Source organism: Falco biarmicus, chromosome 5 (assembly GCF_023638135.1).
Source record: "Falco biarmicus isolate bFalBia1 chromosome 5, bFalBia1.pri, whole genome shotgun sequence".
NCBI classification, from domain to species: domain Eukaryota; kingdom Metazoa; phylum Chordata; class Aves; order Falconiformes; family Falconidae; genus Falco; species Falco biarmicus.
Genome location: NC_079292.1, coordinates 12,749,064 through 12,770,621, shown reverse-complemented (window position 1 = coordinate 12,770,621; position 21,558 = coordinate 12,749,064). Strand labels below are relative to the sequence as shown.

The 21,558-nt window shown below is 40.0% G+C and overlaps 1 protein-coding gene and 1 long non-coding RNA gene across 2 annotated transcripts in view; one reads left to right on the top strand and one right to left on the bottom strand.

Moving 5' to 3' along the window:
- TES (testin LIM domain protein) overlaps positions 1-3,235 on the top strand; it is a 28,336-nt gene extending 25,101 nt beyond the window's left edge. The window contains exons 6-7 of the mRNA XM_056340923.1: positions 435-593; positions 1,781-3,235. Coding sequence (XP_056196898.1) covers positions 435-593; positions 1,781-1,972 — 351 coding nt within the window. The 3' untranslated portion in view covers positions 1,973-3,235. The remainder of the gene's footprint in view (positions 1-434; positions 594-1,780) is intronic.
- Positions 3,236-7,478: 4,243 nt separating this feature from the next.
- LOC130150216 (uncharacterized) overlaps positions 7,479-21,558 on the bottom strand; it is a 31,764-nt gene continuing 17,684 nt past the window's right edge. The window contains exon 3 of the long non-coding RNA XR_008822154.1: positions 7,479-7,638. This is a non-coding gene — a long non-coding RNA (uncharacterized LOC130150216). The remainder of the gene's footprint in view (positions 7,639-21,558) is intronic.

Genomic DNA, 21,558 nt, shown 5'->3' with positions numbered 1-21,558 from the left:
AGGAACTCAAACTGATACGGACACTCAACTTTGAGAAAGATCCATAGTTTTGCTTTGGGTTTGATGGGCAGTTTGTGTGGTCTGCAGGGACATAAGATGTAATACATGAGTACAAATACTTCTATGAAGTCCCAGTTACATAGCTGTTTGTGGAGGGCACTAAGTGGAGGACCTTGCCAAAGCACACCTTGTGTGACACACAGTGAGCAAGCAGCCTGCCTGGAGCCTGTGGCATCTATGGGCTCTTCATAAACAAAATGGGGACTTTTGGGAAACGGTCAAGTAAGTGAATGCCTTTTGTTTTTGTTGTTGAAATCACTTGAAATGGTGGAATCGTGAGGAGCTCCTTGGAAATTACAAGGCATCCTGAGGCTTTATTGAAAGGAATACTATTCAAATGACTATATCAATATTTGTTTGTATCTTACTTACAGCTAATATTCAGCAATGAATACACACAAGCGGAAGGTCAAAGCTGGCATCTGAAACACTTCTGCTGTTTTGACTGTGATTGTGTTTTGGCTGGGGAAATCTACGTAATGGTAAATGACAAGCCAGTCTGCAAACCCTGCTATGTGAAGAACCATGCTGCGGTAAGACCCTTACATGTGTGTTGGCCTTGTGAAAGAAGGGAACATACATCTACAGAGCTTGAAACTCGTATGTTCTCCCAATGTTACATACGAGTTTCAAGCTCCGTAGATGTATCTGAAGAGTACAAGTGGAATGTAAGCTTAGGCTTAAGTCAATTATCTTTTTTTCCCCTTTGAAAAAAACACTTTGAATCTACTAAATACTTGTCTGCTTTTATAAACTTGAACAAAAGCCACTGGTGGGAGGAGGCTGTTTTGAAAATATCTTTGCCAGTGGTGAAGCAGGATTTTGTAACAGGAGGAGTAAAGTAGGTGAAGATAGTAATGCTGCTAAACATGTAGTTTGTGTCAATCTTAGTTCATTGTGACCAGTGGGATTCAACTTCAGCTAGTGGGCTAAAAGCCTGTAGGCAACTGCAATCTAGGTGCTTTCTTTGTATTTCTAACCACATGAGTTATAAAGGACAGTGACTGATGGGATAAAGCTAGAGATTTGGGAAAGGCTGGTAGTTCTTGATTCCTAATTACGCTAGGAACTCTAATCAGAGATGAAGGTCCATTCATATCTACCAATTAATTGGCTGTTAGTTCGGAGTTTGATCTAATGTGCATCTAGACTATTCATGTACTTAATGGAGGGGAAAATTATTATCTCTAGCTGGCAGTTAATAATCCTCTGAGGTTGGTGTGAGGAATTATCTTTTGGAGAGGCTTTTCTTTCTCTTAAAACATTAACTTCCTTTAAATATAAATGTTAATTTTTTGACAACCAGATTTTAAGATAAATTACATCCAAGACTTTCTGGTAACCTTTAATCCTTTGGCATTGCTTTACAGCTGCCAATGCACAGGAAGATTTGTAACTAATCTGTAGTATAGGGGTTAATACATGAAGATCTGTGCTGTTTGGCACAACAAGCTTTTATCATTATTTTGGCATTGGGAAATCCTAATCATCATAACTGTCTACTAACTTCTTGTGTGTGTTTTATTATTTTGTGTTGTCCTCAGCTCCATTCTGTTTGGAAACTCTGCTTTGAAAATAAAGGAAAATCAAAAGCTGGAGAGTTATTTCAAAGGCTTTTTTAACACCTGTCTCATCCAAAAACATTTTAAGAATTCTAGCTTTTATTGGACTTGTATAGGATGTGTGTGCCTCATTTAACTTTTGTCTTGTTTCTAAACAGATCTGCCAAGGCTGTCATAATGCTATAGATCCAGAAGTTCAGCGTGTGACATACAACAACTTCAACTGGCATGCTACGCCGGAATGCTTCTTGTGTTCCTGTTGCAGCAAGTGTCTAATTGGCCAGAAGTTCATGCCGGTAGAAGGGATGGTCTTTTGCTCAGTGGAATGTAAGAAAAAGATGGTGTCTTAAGAGAAGATTCACACAGAATCAAGCATTGCTGTGTTCCAAAGGCTCTTGCATTTCTACTGTAAAATATATAGTATCAGGGCATTTAAAGTTATTGAAAGTATTAAATACCATTTTCCCAAAGATTTTTTTTTCATTACTAAAACTTGCTATGTAATCTCTGTTTCTTAGCTGTAATAATACTTTCTTTTTTGGAATATTGTTCCTGAGTCTAAAGTCAAATAACTCTGTATCCCAGAAATGTAAGAAAACTGTTATGAACTATATCCACTTTAAAGGAGCTCTTCACCGTGAAGGATCTTTTTGCTGTGTCTTGTCTAATGGAAGAAGAAAATGTGAAAATGCTCCAATTTTATTTGTTTTGTATGATAAATGTAACACTTCCACTTTTGGATTTTGCTAATTTATCGTTCTTGTAGTTTCCCTGCTTTCATCGAGCACTTTACACAAAATGACCAGCTTTACTGCCACATACAACTTTGTTCACTAGTCCTCAAGTATGCACAAGTATGCAGGGAGAAAGAAGCTTAAAAAAAAGTTGCCTGTAATTATTTGCTTGTTGACACACAGGTTCTTGAGGGGGGATAGTGACTACTCACATCTAGTTTGTAAAGTGACCATAGCAATAGAAAACTGTGTTGGCTGGTGTGTGTTTCTTTGTTCATGTCTGGAAAAGCTTTCAGTTTATGAATATTGAAGCTACTTTACAGATATTTGGGGCAAAGTGGCAGAAAATAAGGGGGAGGTCTTGCTCGGACTTAAACAAAAAAAAAATCCACCACCATTGGTGGGTGTCGCTCTTAGCTTTTCAGAACTCACTTTTTTTTTTTTCATGAATGTTCTTTTCATAAATTGTGCCTTCTATCAGAGGGATGTGGCACACAATACTGTATACATTTCCAAGAATGTAATTCTGCAAAACGATCATACATTGTGCTTTTAATTTGTAAGTTCTTAACCAAAGCGCATAGTCTTTCTGAGAAAACTTCCAGTAGGGGGGGGTTGGGGGGCCAGCGGGCAATCACAGCTATTAGCTTTGCTTGCTAGATAAACCAAATGTGTGGTGCTTTCTTTCCCCCCTCCCCGAGAATTACAGATCTGCACCAAAACTTGTTAGTTATCTTTATGCCAAACAACAGCAAATGAGGAGTCTTTGACCTTAAAAAAAAAATAACAAAAATCTATGCAAGTCTTATGTTCAGCTCTTAACTTTGATGGTGGCTGTATTATAACACTTCTAAATAAAATTTAGTGTTGTTCACTTAAGTTGTCTATTAGTTCTGTTCTTGTTGAATCTCCTTGAGGGGGGGTGAAGAGGAGGGGAAATGTTTCCATACTTCTTGAGTTTGGGTTGTTGCTTTTTTGTTTTGTTTTATTTAATAATGTCAAAGCTGAAGTCCTGTATTACTGTAAAGTGCTTATAGCTGCAAAACAATGGATCTTGTTCCAAGACATATGCAACTTCAGAAATCAGTGTGGATTTGCTTTTTGGTCACACAAACTATGGTTCTCATTTCTATTTTAAGATCTAGCACAGGAGGTTTTGAATTCACACAGGTAAGCTAATGTGCTGAGGAAATAGAGTACTGCAAAAATAAGGCACAGGTGTAAGGTACTGGAGCTTGAGAACAAGCATTAAGGAGATTTTATGCTGTCACTGCCATAATAAAAATATTGGCAGTTAAGTGTTGAGGCTTTTTTTTTTTTTTTTCATATTTTTTGGCTGTTTTGTCAGGGAGGTCCCTTTGGATCTATTATCTTAGTAAGCTAAGAACAGAAGCTGGAAGCTTTTGTGTATTTCTGTAATAAAAGTACGTTACAGATGCAATTTTGAGCTCAAAGTACAGCAGTTGAAGTTCTGTGCTTAAAAGTAGAATGCTGTTGAAGAAAACCTTATAAGCACTCATTATAACAGTATATTTTTCAGAGAGTTAACTGGCTGGAAGAAACAGTCTGAAGAGGCACTTAGCTAGCTCTATTTATCATACCACTGCCAGAGCGATTTTAACTCTTCAAACATTAAGCACCAAATGAAGACAAAGATTCACAGCAGAAAGCAAGTTTGGCTTTGTCACTATTGGCATGTGTAAAAAGGAAAACCTTAAATTTACTTTTGGGATGTAACTTTCTGTCTGTCTTCGCTTTATGTTCTGTGTCGCATTTTACGTGGCTACTGTGACAGCATAGGTTGTTATGACTCAAAGTTTGAGGTTTTTCAGGGTAGAGTTCTGATTTTAGCAACCATCTGTGAAGAACAAGTAGAGTTATACAGTAGAACTATTAACAGTAAGGATTAAACAGACGTGGGGTGCAGCTTAAGCACCAAAGGTGCAGCTAAGGGTGCCAAAGAGCATGCCAGACCTAACTGGGAGAACTGGGAACTTGATACTTGATATTTTTCCATATGGCAGTAGCAGTCAGCCTTTTCAAAGAACGCCTAAAATTACCAGTTTTCTGTCCACTTACGCTTCTAACACTCCATGAAGTTTTGAAGCTTGCCTAGCGCCCAGAAATTACAGACAGGGTGCAATGCAGTTGAAGTTATTGGTAAACCCTGCATTACTCTCATCTTGTTGATAACCTTAGCTGGAGCATCTAGGTATCACCTGTTGGTTGACTGCTGAGCTCAGGCGCCCAGGAGGCCCGTTGCACAAGCATTGCACGAGCATTTCAAGACTGCCTCTTCCATGCCCTGCGAGGAAAGAAGGTCAGGGGCACTCTGAGCATGTGTAACTAACACTGCTTTTCAGGAGGTACAGGTGTTTATGCACATGACAGGATTTTAGCGCGCTTATCCTTTTCTAACCACTTCATGTTGTAAAGCTTGTGTATATCACTCCAAACATAAGTGTATTGGAGTCTTTACACTCTGGATGAAAAAAAAAAAAAAAAAAAGTGGTTAATGCTATTGTAGCTCTTATGGTACAAAGAACAGCGTTTTCTTTATTTTTTCATGACTTAGTGCTACAACAACATGTTTTATGTCAACTCCAGGCAAAGCATTTCCTTTCTCTGGGAAGAGTTAAAGTCAAGGCCAGCTCAGTTCTATCTAAGAAGCAATTTTGGAGGACACCTTAGCAGACAGACACAGTTAGCTTTGGATTTCATGAGACTGTTACTACCATTTTATGGTCCAAATCTAATACTGTCTTTTATGTAAGGAATAGTTATCCTGTGGGTCTGTAAAGTCCAGGCTGGCAAAGTCTTTGCAAAAACTTTAGAACAAACCCAAATAAATGTGTCTTTCAATTAGTTACAGAAGCTTATACATTGTCGGAATAACCTATAACTTCTATTGACATTGGGATTGCATCTCCAGCTTATTATGATTATACATGTGCTAGAAAGAAAAGAAAATCTTACTTTAAACAGCTTTTTGTATGTATATTTTATCTCTGAAAATTAATGTCTGTGTCTTAAAATACATGCTAATGAGCAATCAACACAGCGACTTCCCCTTTTGATGCAGAATCCTAAGTTTTGAGAGTTATGGAACACAGTTGATGGTGTGAAGTGAAATTCTCTGGTTTTGTTGAAGTAATGACCACTAGCACAAAACTACTTGCATTCAGGCCAATTTGAGGTGCTTGGAACCTCTAGACCATCCATTCCCAGAACTGGTGAGGTAGGGGTGGCAGGGTGGTAACTCTTGATTTGACAGCCTCTGCCAAGTTTAGCATGGGTTTAGGATGCTAGAGCTAGCAATGGATGGCAAAGACAAGGTTGCCCATCCAGGAAAGGGTCAACAATTCAACTGCAGCAGGCTCTTCAAGGGCACAGGGGCATAATGGCTGACCTGTAAGAACAGGATGAAGGGAGCTAGCATGAGGTTGCAGCAGTTCAAGGGCAGGGACTTGCTCCAGCAGTTTGAGAATTCATATATGATGTCCTCAGGTCCTAGGTGTGGTCTCCCACCACAGCAGAGCCCTATAACTTGTGGCATTCCAGTGGAAAACCATCACAAAAATCACCTCCACAAGAGCAGTCCACTGAGTCACTGAGACCAATGTGGTCTTCTCCTTCTCCAGCCCAAGCAAAACACCGTGAGAGAAGATTCCAGTCTAGTGCACAGCACATCAATATACATGAATTATTTTGTGTGTGGTGGAAAAGGATGTGATAGGCCATAAGAAAGTCTCTTGCTAGGCCTCCACACCTCTTTGTGTGTCAGGACTGTAGCATGCCCTGTTTTATCCTAGAACTGACAGGAACCCAAGCCTGCTGCTGGTGTAAGGCCTGCTGCTCACTTACTCGCCACACTCCACTGAGCACAAACAATTTCAGTAGAGTTTTCTGCGTGAAAAATGAGGAAGGTGTGTTCACCCTCTTTTGTATCCCTGGGTGAGTGAAATGTTTGCTTCCAGAAGTGGAAAGTCTGGGTTCGAGGTTGTCCTCAAGCATTTCAGCTCCAAATTGTGCCTCGCAGCTGGGAGAATGTCCCAACCATCACGCTGTGGTGTCAGCTCGGGGCAGGCACTCTTCATGCCAGCTGTTGGAGGTAGGCCATGGCAATTCAGGATATCATAGTCAACGTAAACTACACATGAGGCAGTCAATACCTGGGTTTGAATGTTAGCTGGAATACACTATTAAAGTTGTATCGCCGTGTCATTACCAGTCAGCAGTGAGTAGCATCACACAGAACTAGATTCTTGATGTTTTCATGTAGAACGAGATTTTGTCTTAAAAGGAGCTGCTTGCTAATGGTATCAAGTTGGAGGCTCTGACAAAGGTTGTAAGTGATCAGCCACCTTCATGTATTGCACCTACTACCCTACCGCTTCAACGTGCTAAGGCCAAAAGGCTAGGGTCAGGACCTTCTGAGTCTGCCTTTACTCAGTCCGTCAGTAAATAAGTAAATTGAGTTTATTAATTAAGTAAAAGGCTTAAGAATGATACCTAATAAAACTGAGTGTACTGCCAAAGAGATCCCAGTAATAGGTGTTGAATGGAAAGCAAATCATCCAAAGATCATCAACAATCCAGGAGAAGCGAAGAGAAAAATATTCAAAGTACTAAAAATAACATGTTCATTTTTTCAATGTCTTTATTAACAAAATTATGAAGAAAGGAGCTTTAGGGAGCAAAAGTCTGAAACCAGCTGAGCCAGGACTAGACTCAGACTGTAGATTGCCACCCTGTGTTCGTTCACTGCTTCAATCACAAAAGGTGAGGCAGGAGGTATTTCTCACCTGGCACTGGTGAGCACCTAGGTGTACCTGCTGCCCTGTGCCACCACCAGCGCAACAGTGCTGGGTTTTGTGACTGCTATGAGCAATCACAATAAAATGTAACAGATCAGAGTTTCCCCAGCTGCCTCCCCTCTAAACAAGTGAAAAAATGACCCAAATCAGAGAACGTTTCTGCTACAGATTAAGCCCAGCATTGTTCAGATTTGACTTCAAGCCTAGCATTTTTTTAGAAAACTTTTGCACCCCGTTTATGAGAAAATAGTCAAGTTTCATATATTTGTTAACTTCTCATTTGTTAAAAAAATATAGCATCACAATAAAATATCAAGATTATTTATTGGTTGCCCTGGAAGAGTTATTTACATGAATCAAGACTTGAGAGCAGTCCCATGATGTTCTGCAGTTACCCAGCAGATGCCGTCTGTGCAACGCTGAGCACACGTGCTGCATCCACAAGGCAAGACCCTGGGAAATACTCTGCAGGGAAAAAAAAAAAAAAAAAAGTTTTGAACTGAAAGAGAAGAGATGTTCTGAAGGTTTTAAGAAAGGAATAAGATGAGGAAGGGGATGTAAGTCCAGGAGTCTGTGCAGGAGTTGAAAACAGCGTGATCATGAGTTTAGATAGGAGGAGGAAGCACAAGGGAGGTATTTTAGGATGCACATGAGTAGGAAAAGGGGGAATAAAAGTGAAATAAGCCAGGGGAAATAATGCTGAATCATGGAGGCACCCTGGAATAATTATGACTTAGTATGAAAAAGTAGAAAACTTAAGGTGGCGAAGGGCAAAAGAAGGAAAGTTGATGATGCCATTTAATTGCTATGGGTAGAAAACAGACCATGAGCTTAGGGAAAGCCTGCAATAATCAAGGTTGCAAGATAAGGAGAAGAGGACAGGTGGTGAGCAAAGGTTGTTCTTCAGCAGTAATCCACACTCCTAATGATGCATGATTATGACATGATTAAAGTTGTGCCCCATTTAAATAAAAAAGCAAAATGTTTTTTGTGTGATAATAAGCTAATGTTCTATGCTGAAGTCTGCTGTCTGAACCTGGCACTTCCTAGGAAGCAGATCTGATTCCTCAGAATCAGATCAGAAGTGAAACACAGGGATAGCAAGAGAAGATACTTTGAAAAGTCTGAGTTGATCCCTATGTTCCCAAACAAGCAGAACACTGATGTCCATTTAAACTTTTCCAAAACCTAAGGGCATCCAGGCCAAGTGTTTATGCACTAATAACAGTTAAGCAAAATAACAGCGAAACAATCACCTTTCTTTTAACTGTCAATTCAGGGTTTGAGGGCTCATAACATCCCAGAAAGATTTAAACTGAAGAGAGACCTCTGCAGTTCATCTAGTCCAATGCCCGGCTGAAAGCAGGGCAGACTTCATGGGTAATACCAAGTTGCTCAGGGCCTTGTCCAGCCAAGTTATAGTCAACAACCTGCTTATTCCAACAATGGGGGCAACTGAGTTCTTTATACCACATAGCCTGCTCTGGTTTTCTCTATTGCATGTCACAAAATTGTACCCACCAGGTGCTATTTCTCCCTCTAGCTGAGATCATTGCTTCGTTGTGTTTTCCCAAACTAAGCCCAGATCCCCTAGTAAAGAGGTGCAGCTGGATCCTGGGACTGGGAAGAAGCATTCCCGAGTACTTGAACCAAAGCAGGTTAGCTCCCAGTGGTTTTGTGATTAATTGACAGTCTAGTAGTATTATATTAAGCTGCAGCAGGAGTTTATCCCTTACAGACTTAAGAGAATTTAATTGGGAAACCATACTTATAAATGTATTTACGACTTCTATCCAATTTAATTGGGAAACCATACTTATAAATGTATTTACGACTTCTATCCTCATCTGCATTTGACTAGGCAGCAGAGACTCCATACAGGCAAGAACTCCAGTCTGAGGTTTTTCTGCTGTTTAATACGTACACTCTGACTAAAGCATTTCCCATGGTCAGGGAATTCATTAGATGTCATTTGCCCATGTGAAATGTCTCTTGTCTTTTAGAGGCAGAGGCTCAGCATTAACAGACAAAACTTGTTTTGCAAGTTTCCAAAAACTTGTGGGAACTTAATATTAGATCTCCATCCCTCTGCCAAATTTGGCTGAGGTTACAGAAGAGACTCATCTGTCGCTTTCTCACATGCACCTCCTACACTGAAAATGCATCCACACATGACTCAGTCTGAAGAGTCTTTCCGAAAGTACCTTAACTAGCACTTTAGTGTGGTCTGCACCCATTTCAATCTGACACTAGAAAGCTTCAGAACAGGCTGAAAAATCCGTGTTGAGAATTTTCAGCTTTTCCTACCGGTGTGTTTTGGTGGGGTGACTCTCTGTTCAGCATGCTGGTTATTCTGGCATGAACCTTTTCTGCATTTCAAATTCTGGACCTAAAAATGACAAGTTCTGACAGCTAAGTTTTAGGTACTGACACCTTTATGTGGTCTCCACATGCAAAGAAAAGACTGAGATTTTGTAGGAATTTGAGTCAATGGAAGCTATTGAGGCTCAACTTTCCTCAGTTGAGTGTAGATATTCATCAAAGAAAATACATTTAAAAAAACCCAACAAAGCTTAAAGTTCTGGTTGAAACAAGCTGTGAGGCATTTTTAATTAATAACTTTGAAAGTGTGTTCAGGACAGAAATCAAGAATAATCAGTAAAAATAAAATCAGTAAACAGCTCATCAGTTCTTAGAAAACATTTTAATGACCTTCCAGAATAAGCAGCCAGAACATTGTGGGCAGAATACAAACAGCATCTCTCGCATTCCAGGAATTCAATGCACGTTTTTCAGTTTGAAAACTCTATGATATGCATTCAGAGTTTTTCAGGCTGCTTTTGTGGACTTGCATCTATTCCATCACTTCTTTCTTTTCTTTTTTCTTTTTTCTTTTTTAAATATGTTGGGGAAATTATCACTAAAACCGAATGTTCCTCTACAAATTTCTTATTTACAGCAAACAAGTGGACTCTTGTCCCCTTCTAAATTAATCATAATGCATGGAGGGTATCAATATAAGTTGTTTGGAATGTTTTTTGTGTAACACTTTCTTCCTGTCTAAAGGCATCAGGAGTCAGCTTGGTTTAGCAGTAGACTGCAGGCTGTGACTGCAAAGCAGAAACATCTAAGTCCAGTCCTCTGCTGAATGCAACGGGATGTTGTCTAAATTCCATGGGCACTCTGTTCCTCAGCTAACATCCTATGTAAGGCGGGTGTAATAGCAACATCACAGTGATATTTTGAGGCTTGGTTCACTCTAACTGGTGAAGTTTATTGAAACTGTAAACTTTCTAACTAACACAAATGGTCTTAATAGTCTTTTCCGAAATACTTTCTATTTTCCTCATTTTGGCATTCCCATGCAAAACTGCTAAACAGAATCTGAGGTTTATATTTATGAAGCCTGTAATCATTCCATGAAGTTCAAGAAATCTGGCAGTGATCTGGAAAACTTAGGAGGCAATAAAAGGTTACCAGCCGGAATGCAGAGCTGCCTTGTATGGTAGTGGAGAGTAGAACCAGCACATATTTTGATAATACAGTGCAGCTCTTGTCTGGGGGGTGGGCCTTGGTTGTATAGCTCTGCCTGCATCTGAAATGCATGGCAGTGTAAACATTCTTCTAATAACACAGAGGTTCTCTTAAACATTTGTAAATAGTTCAGCGATTTTGAGAAACGGGGTGGAGCCTGGAGATGGCTAAAGAAAGAAGCATTATTCTCATGCTGGTTGAACTCACTTTCCCAAGCCCAGTTCTGCTCTTAATGTAAACCACTGCCACTTGCCTTCAGGCACAGTTGTACAACGTGCATCTGACCAGACTTGGAAGGCACACTCTGTTCCAGAGTAGGATGGGGCTGCGCTGCATCCAAACTTGACCCAAATTTAATAACCTAGACTGAGGATTTGTCTTGACTTAGCAATAAAAAGGTGCAGTACCGGCTGTATTGCAAGTGGTTTGGAGGAAACGCTGGTCTTGTGCTGGAAACTACTTATGGTGGAAGATGTAGAGGGAAAAACAAAATTGTAGGATCAAATTCAGTAACATTTTTGCCAGCTCTGATTATGTCAGAAAAGCAATTATGTAGTATAAAGTGTGAAGTCCACAGAGGATAGGAAATTCTGAATTTCAAGCATGCTTATGTCAGTTAATCAGTTCATTAATTAATGGGTTTCATTAGAATTACAGTAATGCAATTCTGGGGAAAGATAATAATACCACACTTATTTCAGTGGGAGTTACAAAATTAATGGTGTTCATGAAGGACCAGAACTCCTGAGGTATCATTTTGGGGCTGGCTTTTCTTCCTTTCACTGCTAACCACTTACAGAAAGCCATTACCTTTTCTAATTCTGTGGTGTTATTTTTCAAAGGAGGGTGGAAGCACTAATGTTTCTGGAATCTTCTGGAGCCAATTAATAAATTTAAAATAATTTAAAGGTGAAAGGTGGTAATCTAGGTGATTGCCTGCGTTCTCAACATTCCAGTTTCGCCGAACCCAGTAGGGAGGTTTTCTTGGCCAGCATTGCCTGGTCATTGCGCACGGGCCTTGAGGCTCCCTTCCTATCCTGCTTCTCAGCTCCCGTGCTCTGAATCTTGGCTCAGGGTGTCATCACTTGTATTTCAGAAATATCTTGGTGCTGTTGCTGCAGGTAACTCACTACTTAGTTCAGCCAGTTGAACTTGTACACTGAGTTAGGTCCAGCTATTAATTTACTTACCATAAGACAACATTTTAAATAATTTAGAAATAAAATACATTTTAAAAACCTCAACATCCTTTAATCCCAAATAATCTAAAATGGTCTCATTAAGATTGCCTGATTCTAAGTATCGTTTGCTATGGCGGCACTATTACTGCTAACGATTCAGAGAGCATCTGTGGGGTGAGTAGATCTGTGCTGGAAAGGTTGTATCTGCAAGTTCTTCATCTTTCAAACTGATAAGAACAGGTTCCCACTGTCAGAGATCTGGGGGAAGGGAATAGGATGTGGAATTTAAGACTCCCATCTTGAAGGAGCCTGCCAGCATTCATTCTACGAGGTGGTACACAGGTCTCAGTCCCATTAGCAGAGGTAATAAGAGGGGGGAGCTTTGTGGGAGGGGTCCCCTAGAGACTCCTGTAACAGGACAGGAATTAGAAGCCTCTGAGGAATGTCAAAGCCCCACCCCATGATCTACCCCATATCCTTCACTTTACATGAATATGGATAGGGCTGTCATCCATAGATGAAGCAATGGTAGATCTGAACAAGCTCATCTAGCAAATTATTTTCAGACGATTCTGTACTTCACGTAAAACGGACAAGAAATATGAAGGTATAACATGTTTAGGCACAGCTCTTTTACACCGAGCCAATGCCATCACCTCTGCTGGTGGTAACACTGATCCCTGCAAGAACAACTGTCAGAAGGGGAGACGCAGACATGAGACCTGGCCAGCTGCACACAGGTACCACTCTGCAGCCAGTAACTGCCTGACAGTACTCAGGTCTAGGAGGGACTTCGTTCTTTTGGGCTTAACTCGGAAGTTGTTGTGGGGACAGAATTTGCTTTATTAAGGACAAACAGCCAAAAAGTTCATTGTCCAGAGTGTCTACGTGCAGCTGACAGTTGCTCTTGTGTTAAATAGAAGCTTGCTAGACGTTCTTGCTGTCGGGCCTGTGCAGCAGCTTGCTTAGAGCATGACATTGAAGCTGTATGCATTACACGCCTGGAAAAGTAGCTTGAGACCTTTTGGACATAAGTGATGATGCAAAGTCTGGTGAATAATAGTAGAAAACTGTGCAGGGAAGAAGCCAAAAGTGTTTCCTTTGGAAAACGTTGCTTTTGGGTCCCCAAAATGAAGTGTCTCTTAGTCTGCCAGACTGCACTAGGTGTTGACAAGGAAAGAGCTATGAGAAGATGGCAAAACAGAACAAGGAAAAAAATGCTGAACAGCGTGGATGATAAGGAGACAAGTGCTTTACCTTTGCTGCTGGTCTTTTTTATTTAGCAGCCTAGACATGACCTGACATTAGATTGTCTTTATAGTCCCTCAGCAATGTCAGCACCATCACATACAGATGATGGGCTAGTGAAAAGGAAACAGCTGAACTGCTGTTTCTGCAAGTTTCTGAGGTCATGCTTTAGATCATGTCTTCTGATATGTAGGCACAGAAGCAAACATCTAAAGATCTGTGTTTCAGTCTGATTCAAAGGCCCAGATTTATGGGATGCTCAAGTCTGATGGCTCTGGTGTCAGAAGGGATGAGAAAATCCAAACCACTGAATTTCAGTTTTGACATAAGACTGTAACCCTCCTACTACAGCAAGAAATTCTTTCTCCCTTGTGAGAGGCCAGAGCTGTATGCAGGACTTGTTAAGAACAGTATATCACAAACAGATAGTCTTTGACATGTCATTTATTACATTTTTGCTACTAATGCCACACCTGAGATGGTGGAATTGTCCTGCAGGTAACAGCAGCACATCTCCTTTGCTCCCACTCATTCATTCAGAGTGGTGGAGGTGGCTGTTTGTTAGATGTGTTTGAATTCAGAGCTCACTCAGCTTTCAAGACCAGAGTGGTCTGTAAGACTGGCAAGTCTGAGAATTATCAGAAATACCGACATCCACATTTTACCTTAATAAGCATGTCAGGATAAAGTCACTTGAACTAATAAACAATGCGTCACGTCAACATGGACCAAGGTGGCAATTTCCCTTCCCCTTCATGTAAGGAAGTGATACAAGTGTAGAAACTGCTCCATCCCATGTGAAGTTTCTTGTTTGCTGGTGCACTTCTCTAGCATGCTGACCAGTCAGCATCTGCCAACTTAAGCAGATATTTTGCTTCCTGCCATGGGTGGGAGAGTAAAGGTCTAGGCCACTATCTTAGACATTTCTCAGAATGAAGCTATTTGCGGTGGAGCCTCACAAAAATCATGAGTCATCTTGGATGGGCAGCACTGCCAAACACGTATTGTGGCAACTGGAGTTGAAGAAGCAAATGCAAAGTCCCATTTTATATAAGTTGTAAATAAGTCAGTATGTAATAGTCTTCAAAATCTGAAATGTTTTCTTTCCTTTGTTTTGACTAGATTTGTAATAAGTCAAGCAGTATAATGAAAGTCATAGCAGAGGTGCTTAAGCCAATCCTCTCCTTGGCCTAAAACAACAGTAATGTAGGCGAGAGAAGTATTTTGCTCTTTCAGGTCATTTTGGAACCTAAGCTGGGTGGCTAAGTGAGTCCAAATCTATTTCTCTGGAAATTTGTCACAAATTCAACATGTTTGTTTTGGCAGGATGATAACATGCTACTCACCACGTTGAAAGCCAAGGCATAACATTGTTAAGTCACTTCTATTTTATCTCCATGATATGTACATAAATAAGAGTTTAACCTCTTATACTCAAACTGCAATACAGTTTATGCAGGCCACTTCTGTAGATTGCTGTGAAATAGTACTGTAAAATATGGTAAATACCAAGTGAAGAACATGTTGGCACTGCTTAGACACAAGACTTCAGTGACAGCAGGGTTTGCTTGCCAATTTACAGGGGAGTTAAATGGCCTCAAAAAGGTGCTCTGTGTTCTTGCAATATCTTATTTTTCCATGTACACTTTATACCTTGCCAAGAAACAACCAGGCATTAATGTTGCAATTAAACAGCAAAATGGATAACACTGGCAATTGCGGGCAGCTAACTCTGGTGTTCCCACTGGCCCCCTGAGTGTCTCCTCCCATGGACTACATAGGAAATTTGGATTCCTAAAATTGTATGTCCTAAATTACACCTACAGCAGATGCCTTAAGTAAGCTAAGTAGGCTTAATAATTGTATGTGAAATCTATTCCCACTTCAGTGACTATGCTCTAAACATTCCTGCTTTTTTCAAGAAAATCTCCAATGAAAATAACTTTCAGATGCTCAGTAGCCAGCCAGATGTGAGATGTGCCAGCCCTTTTTCGACACCTTCACTTCCCTCTGGTAATGACAGCAGCATGGACAACTGATAAACAAATCCTTTCAAGTCTGGCCTTCAGATTTGGAAGCTGTAACTGCACATCAGAGCAATGATATCAGTAGGAACTTCAAGTCCTAAACACCGTTAAAGGTACAGTGTTTGATCCTCCAAACTGATGAGCACTCTGGACATGCTCCAGCAAAACACTTAGAAAGATTGATGGCACCTGTCTTACATTTAAGAATAAGCTTGCTGTTAAATGCTTTGCTGTGTTGGGTGGAAACAGATAATGGCAAGATAAAGTTCATGTCAACTGATTTTAACCACTTAAAAGTAAGGTGACAAACTGATGCTGATCATCAAAGCTCAGCCTGTTACTGAGGAGAGGATGTAAGCACCTCCAGAGGGTGATTCTATTTCAGACATTTATTTCTGATTGGACTGAATTGTAACCACACGTTCCTCCTCACTCTCTCTTGATGGAAGCTGTGGCTTAGACTAGATCCCTGACTTCCAGGGAGTCCAAGTCATTCAGGTTAATTATCTGTTCATTTCTGCAGAATTTGTACTGATTTCACATTTAGCCCACATATTTTACAGATTACATTTAAAACATTAAAACTTATCAGCTGAAAATGTTGATATATTTAAAATACAATTTAAGGCCTGCATCTGTCTGTTATCACATGTAAGCAGAAGCAGAAAACAAATACTATCAGCCTCTTAAACTCTTTTTTTTAATATTACACAAAGGGTGAAATCACTTGGCCACCAAGTGTCAGAGAGGAATAATTTCTTTCTCCCTATGTATTACTGATTCTGCAGATTGCTGACACAGTCACAGTGATGAAAAAGGTAAATTTATACCTAGTTCGCTGATGGAAAGAATTCAGGCAGGGAGAGGTAGCTGCGTGTTAGGAGGAGAGCTCTTATCTAGACATGGAGTCTCAGCTAAAAATGAATTAATAACTTGTTGAGACAGAAAAGCACAGCACTCTAGTTCTTACATATTAAAGTGTTTTCACAACCATTTGATCATAACTGAAGCTAAAGATTCTGAAGAAGGCAGCCGCCTAGCTTTGTGGAAAACTCTGTATTTGACGTTTGCCAAAGACCTCCTTGTGTGGTCCAGAGATCCTCTGAATGCTAATAAAAATCCTAAAAAATGTTCTAATAACTAATGTCTTTGTCTCTGGAAGTACACTTGGTACTGAAAGGAAGACACAGAAAGCTTAATCATAAGAAACTAGGATGAGTAAAATGTGGATAGAAGATGTAAATTTTCGTTTGGCACATGGCTAAATTTTTAATTTACATTTAGTATCAATAAAATAAAAATTTTATCACAACCATGACACATTATATTTTTTAAGGTGCTGAAGTATGAGATAAGGCAGTTTAATGATATGTTCCCACAAGCACAAGTTAGCACATCTTAATTGCGTGTCAGTCAAATCACAGTGACCGGTTGTATGCATGGTCCTAGCCCATTACAAACATACAGTCAAACTGGTTGCTTAACCCATCTTCATGACTTTTTACAAACCCATTTTACTTTGCATTTGCAAGAGGCTAGAAGTGCACTTGGGGCAGACATACTACCAGTTAATGAAACTGGTAATGAAACCAGTTAATGAAACATAACAGGTCACTACCAGTTAATGAAAGCCAGTAACATCTTGCAGTCAAGAAGGCAAAGGGAATTAGAAATGGGAACCTGAAGAACTACTGACTCTTTCACCAGTGGATTTTGGGGGGAAAAAAGGTAAGATTTTCCCATTTACTACACTTCTCTTTTTTAGCTGGCAAATAATTATGTTATGGTGTAAGCTTGAGTCACAGTTTGATTAAATCCTGTGAAACCACAGGTCAGTCTGCTGAAGGAACAATTCACACATGGTTAGTTATTAGGAAGAGTAACTCCTGAGTAAAACGGCTTCAGGAAAGTGATTGATCTGCATCCTCCAGCTTTTTTTTAATCATAGACTTCCCTCTTGAATCAAGACTGAAAATTCAAGTGTCACCTATCTTTTCTTTCCTGTGTTTTCCCTCAACCTGGCAATATGTAAAATAAAATTTTCATTTGTAGTAATATTGTGAAGATACTTTTTTTTCACGAATTTGGACTATATTTCTAGAAATCATTGAGATTCACACATATTTCTTCTTAATATAAGATTACGGTGTGGTTAACTTTGCTTCCAAGCTATTTACATCAGCTCCAGGTCTTTGAGTCACACTGAAATGTATTTGTTTGAAGGAAATCTGCTGGTGCACCTTTGTTTTCAAGAGCTGCGTTTCTCACCTGAGCGGTTAGATATCTGATCTGAGCTTACATGGATACTTAACGCTTTTTCATTTAAGACCCTTAGTACATATTAAGTCATTCCGAGATGTCGATCTAAATTGAATTTTCTCATTAGGAAGAAATGACAAAACTGAAGTATGCCCATCAAAAAAACCACACTGTACTAATTACAAAAAGTAATGCAGTGTCCTGCAGTATGGTTATCCTGTATGGACCCGAGAGCTCACTGGGATTCCTTGTGAATGCAGCAGTCAGTGTAAGATGTAGGGCTGGGGCATAAGTATCTGTTTGCTTTACCTGTGGAATAGATTCAAATATTCCTGGGAGGGCTCTCAGGCTCTACCCAAATGAATGTGTTCCATCCTGAAGATGGATAATACTGATAACACACAGATGTTGTTTATTTGTAGAAAGCCATTTCTTAGATTTTAGAACTATCCAGGGTGTACTGAGGAAGAAAGATTTTCCAGTGTGGTGCAGTGGACCCTTGTTAATGAAGCATTTGACCCCTTCCATAAGCTGCAATCCCAACAAGTGACTCACAGTCTTAAGAGGTTAGAACCACACAGAATTGCTTTGTTTGTAAGGCCAAGAGATTCTGGGAAAAGGCGTCTCTGGAAACTACTTGGTAGTCACAAAACCCACGTAACATCTAAGAGAACTTCCACCAGCTGATGGGTTAGATCTTTAGCTGCTGTCAAGAAGTGTCCCTCATAACATTATGGCCTTGGGATAGTTGTACTAGGCCACAGTAAAAACCCATTTACGCTGACATCTTGTCTCCAGCAGCAATGACAACTCACTGCCTACAAGTGTGAGAGCAAGGAAGACAGAAGATCCTTCACTGAAATGCATTCTCAGCCTTGAGTCATTTTCAAATAAAATTAATTTCCCTGAGATCAATATGGGTAGGTTGTTGTGTTCAGGTTTGCTTTTATTTGGTGATTTATATTATTTATATTTATTGACCTATATAACAGTATATAATATTTATATTTACTGATCTCTTGCCCATGGGCTTGCCCAGTTCTCCCGTAATGCTGTGCAAACTTTTAGTATTCACAGCATCCTGTGGCAAGCAGTTCCCAAGCTGAACTATTTTGTAAAAAACAGTAATTGCTTTTCTTTGTTTCACACCTCCCTCCTTTAACCTAGAGACAAGAATATGGACATTCATGGCAGTTCATTGCGATTTTTCACAGTGACGCTCATTAAGGAAGTAGTAAGCTCTCCAGCTCATTCAGCTTTTGCTCTGGTGAGTGCCGCTTCATTTACACCTGATGCCGCTTTCCTCCCTTCCCGAGGAGCAGCCAGGGTCAGTTCCCAGCTCTCCCACAGGCAGCCTCTGCTCTTCCATGGGCACTGACCTTATCTGCATAATCAAGTGATGGAAGTGCTGGTAGTTTAATCTTCTTACGCTTAAAATTTCCACATTCTTAACAATAGTTTACTATCTCCACCCTTTACTTATCTTGTATATGTAGACAGAATTTGCCGGCCAGAAGGTCTGCTTTCTTCCTAGTATTGGCAGTCCCCTAAATCCAGAGCAAGAACAAATAAACTTGGAGACTGACTTTAAAATTGTGACAATTTAAATAAATAAATACATCTGTCTTCTTTCTATGTTGTTTTCCTGCATAGTCATGTGTATCAGAATATCTTTTTTTAATTAAACAATAGTTGAGACTTTCACGTAGCACAAGAAAATGGGGAAAAAAGCCTGAAGAACACTAAAAATCTTGACAGCTATAATAAAATCATTAATATTACTAACTTCAATTAGTGTAGTTTTACACTGTGCCTAGCACAACAGGCAACTAATACCATGTAATATTTTTACTCTCATACTGTTGACAGCTGTGGGCCTCACAGAACCGTAGAATGGTTTGGGTTGGAAGGACCTTAAAGATCATCTGGTTCCGACCCCCCTGCCATGGGCAGGGACACCTTCCACTAGACCAGGTTGCTCAAAGCCCGATCCAACCTGGCCTTGAATGTTTCCAAGGTTGGGGCATCCACAGCTTCTCTGGGCAACCAGTCCCAGCGTCTCGTCACCTCACAGACTCAGGAGCATTATGCTTCTGAAGAGAAGGAAGTGGAAGAACAAAGCACACTTGTGTGTCTTGCAAGTAACTTTCTCCTTGGTCTAGTTGTATTCATGATCATTGTTTTTTTCAAGGTGTTACAGCTCACATTATGAAATTCAAGAACATTTACTTTAGGAGTATTTGAGATGAAGCTACACTAAAAGTGTGATCACACTGGTATGTCATGGTATCAGAGTCAGAGTAAAGGATTTGGGAATGTGCTTCAAGTACGTTCTTCAAGCACTTCTTTAAGTCTTAAGTCAAAAACACATAGCTTTGAGCGTGAATTGTGATCTGTTCAGAAACCTACTGGCTTCAGCAGAAATGGAATCAGTCTTCTCTCAGATCAAATTATGCGTGTCTGAATTCAGATCAATAGATATGGTTTCCATCATTTTTTCTTTCCCTTAATAGATAAAAATAGAGGGGTGAAAAAAGATTTCAACATATCACTAACTCACCTTCCCTGGAACCATTCCCCACAGACGATTATCTCATCCTTATAGATCCCAATGAAGAATAATCTGCAATATCCCTTGATCATTTGTTGTAACTCATTGACCATGCACTGCTAAGTGAAGCATGCTGTTTGCTGGAAAGCACTCTCAATTTGGTAATTTAATCTTAGCAAGATCTGCTTAATAAAGAAATTGTTCATGGGAGCTTTCATTGTAATGCCTTCATCCCCACTAAACTGATTAGGCAGTCATGCTTTGCATTTACCTAACAGATTTGTCCCCATCTCAAAGTCGAAGCCTCTGAACATCCTAGAAAGTTTTGATTTAAAAGAAGCATGAATTACTTCTTAATGTACCTTCTCAAGTATGTAGCTTGATGAAATAGAGGTTTTCTATGTTTTCTTCCAAACATACTCTTCTTCAACCAAGGCTCTTAGTAAAACAGCACATTTACAACCTTCACAGTGTGGCAGCACAGAAATGCCGTGAGGGACATCAAGGGGGCCCGTGCTCCCCACCCCCCCACCCCCCACCCCCACACCCCCGGCAGGTGCACTCTGTATGCAGCCAGCCCACCTGGCTGGGACACAGAGCCCTGTTACAGCTTACCACAGGGGACACTAATGAAAATTTCTTGCAATAAACTTGAAAAAAAGAAAAGCCCTCTTTTTTACTTCACTGTTGGTGGTGTTTCGTTTCACGTCATTCAACCCAGCTTAGCTTCACTGAGCACCAAGGTTTTTCACTGCATTTGAAACCTTTCTCTAGCTAAACACAGAGAGCAAAAACATTTAGAAACAACCAGCTTTGAAAACTATGCAACAAATGCAGCCATAGCGATGAATAATGTTTGTTGGCATTCCCTGAACATATTGCAGATCATTTACAGGTCTCAGCAAAATGCCTACAGAGTGCCAGGACCAGGGAGTGAATTAGTGCTTCACGCTGATGAAGCTATTTTCTTTAAACAAAATGCAAAGTTTAGGAACTGCACGAACTTTCCAAATGGCATTTTCTCCTTATCTGGACAAGAAGCAGTAACTAATTATTTCTGGTTAGTTATTCTTAGCTTCTTATGATTTCTTTCAGCTCCACTGTCATTGAACAGTCTCTATATGTATTTTAGGTCTGTTCCTCAGATTACTGTCCTTGAGCTGCTTACCACAGTCCCCGCCTTCTTTCTGTTTTTTCCCCCTCCTGTAATTTACATGAGATATGTCTGTAATCTGGCAGGATGCACTCTGTCCAGTAGCCAGGCATGTTGCAAAACTCTCTTATTGTTTTTGTGCAGCTTAGCAAAATTATTTGAGGAATGTCCAGTGCCTTACATGTTAAATGGTAATCTAGGTATCTGCTGGAAGGGAGCAATTCTTCCCGACTGATTCTAAAGAGTATAGGTGTACTTTATTTCTAATAAAATGGCCGTTTCTGCTCATGTAGAAGAATTATTCAGACCAACTGGAATAATAATGTGACATGCAGCTACAGTCCAAGCAGTCAGCCAACCAGAGTACGATCCTTTATCATAGTTTTGCATTGTTCTGCTAACTGCATGATGCCAAAAAATAATAATAATAAG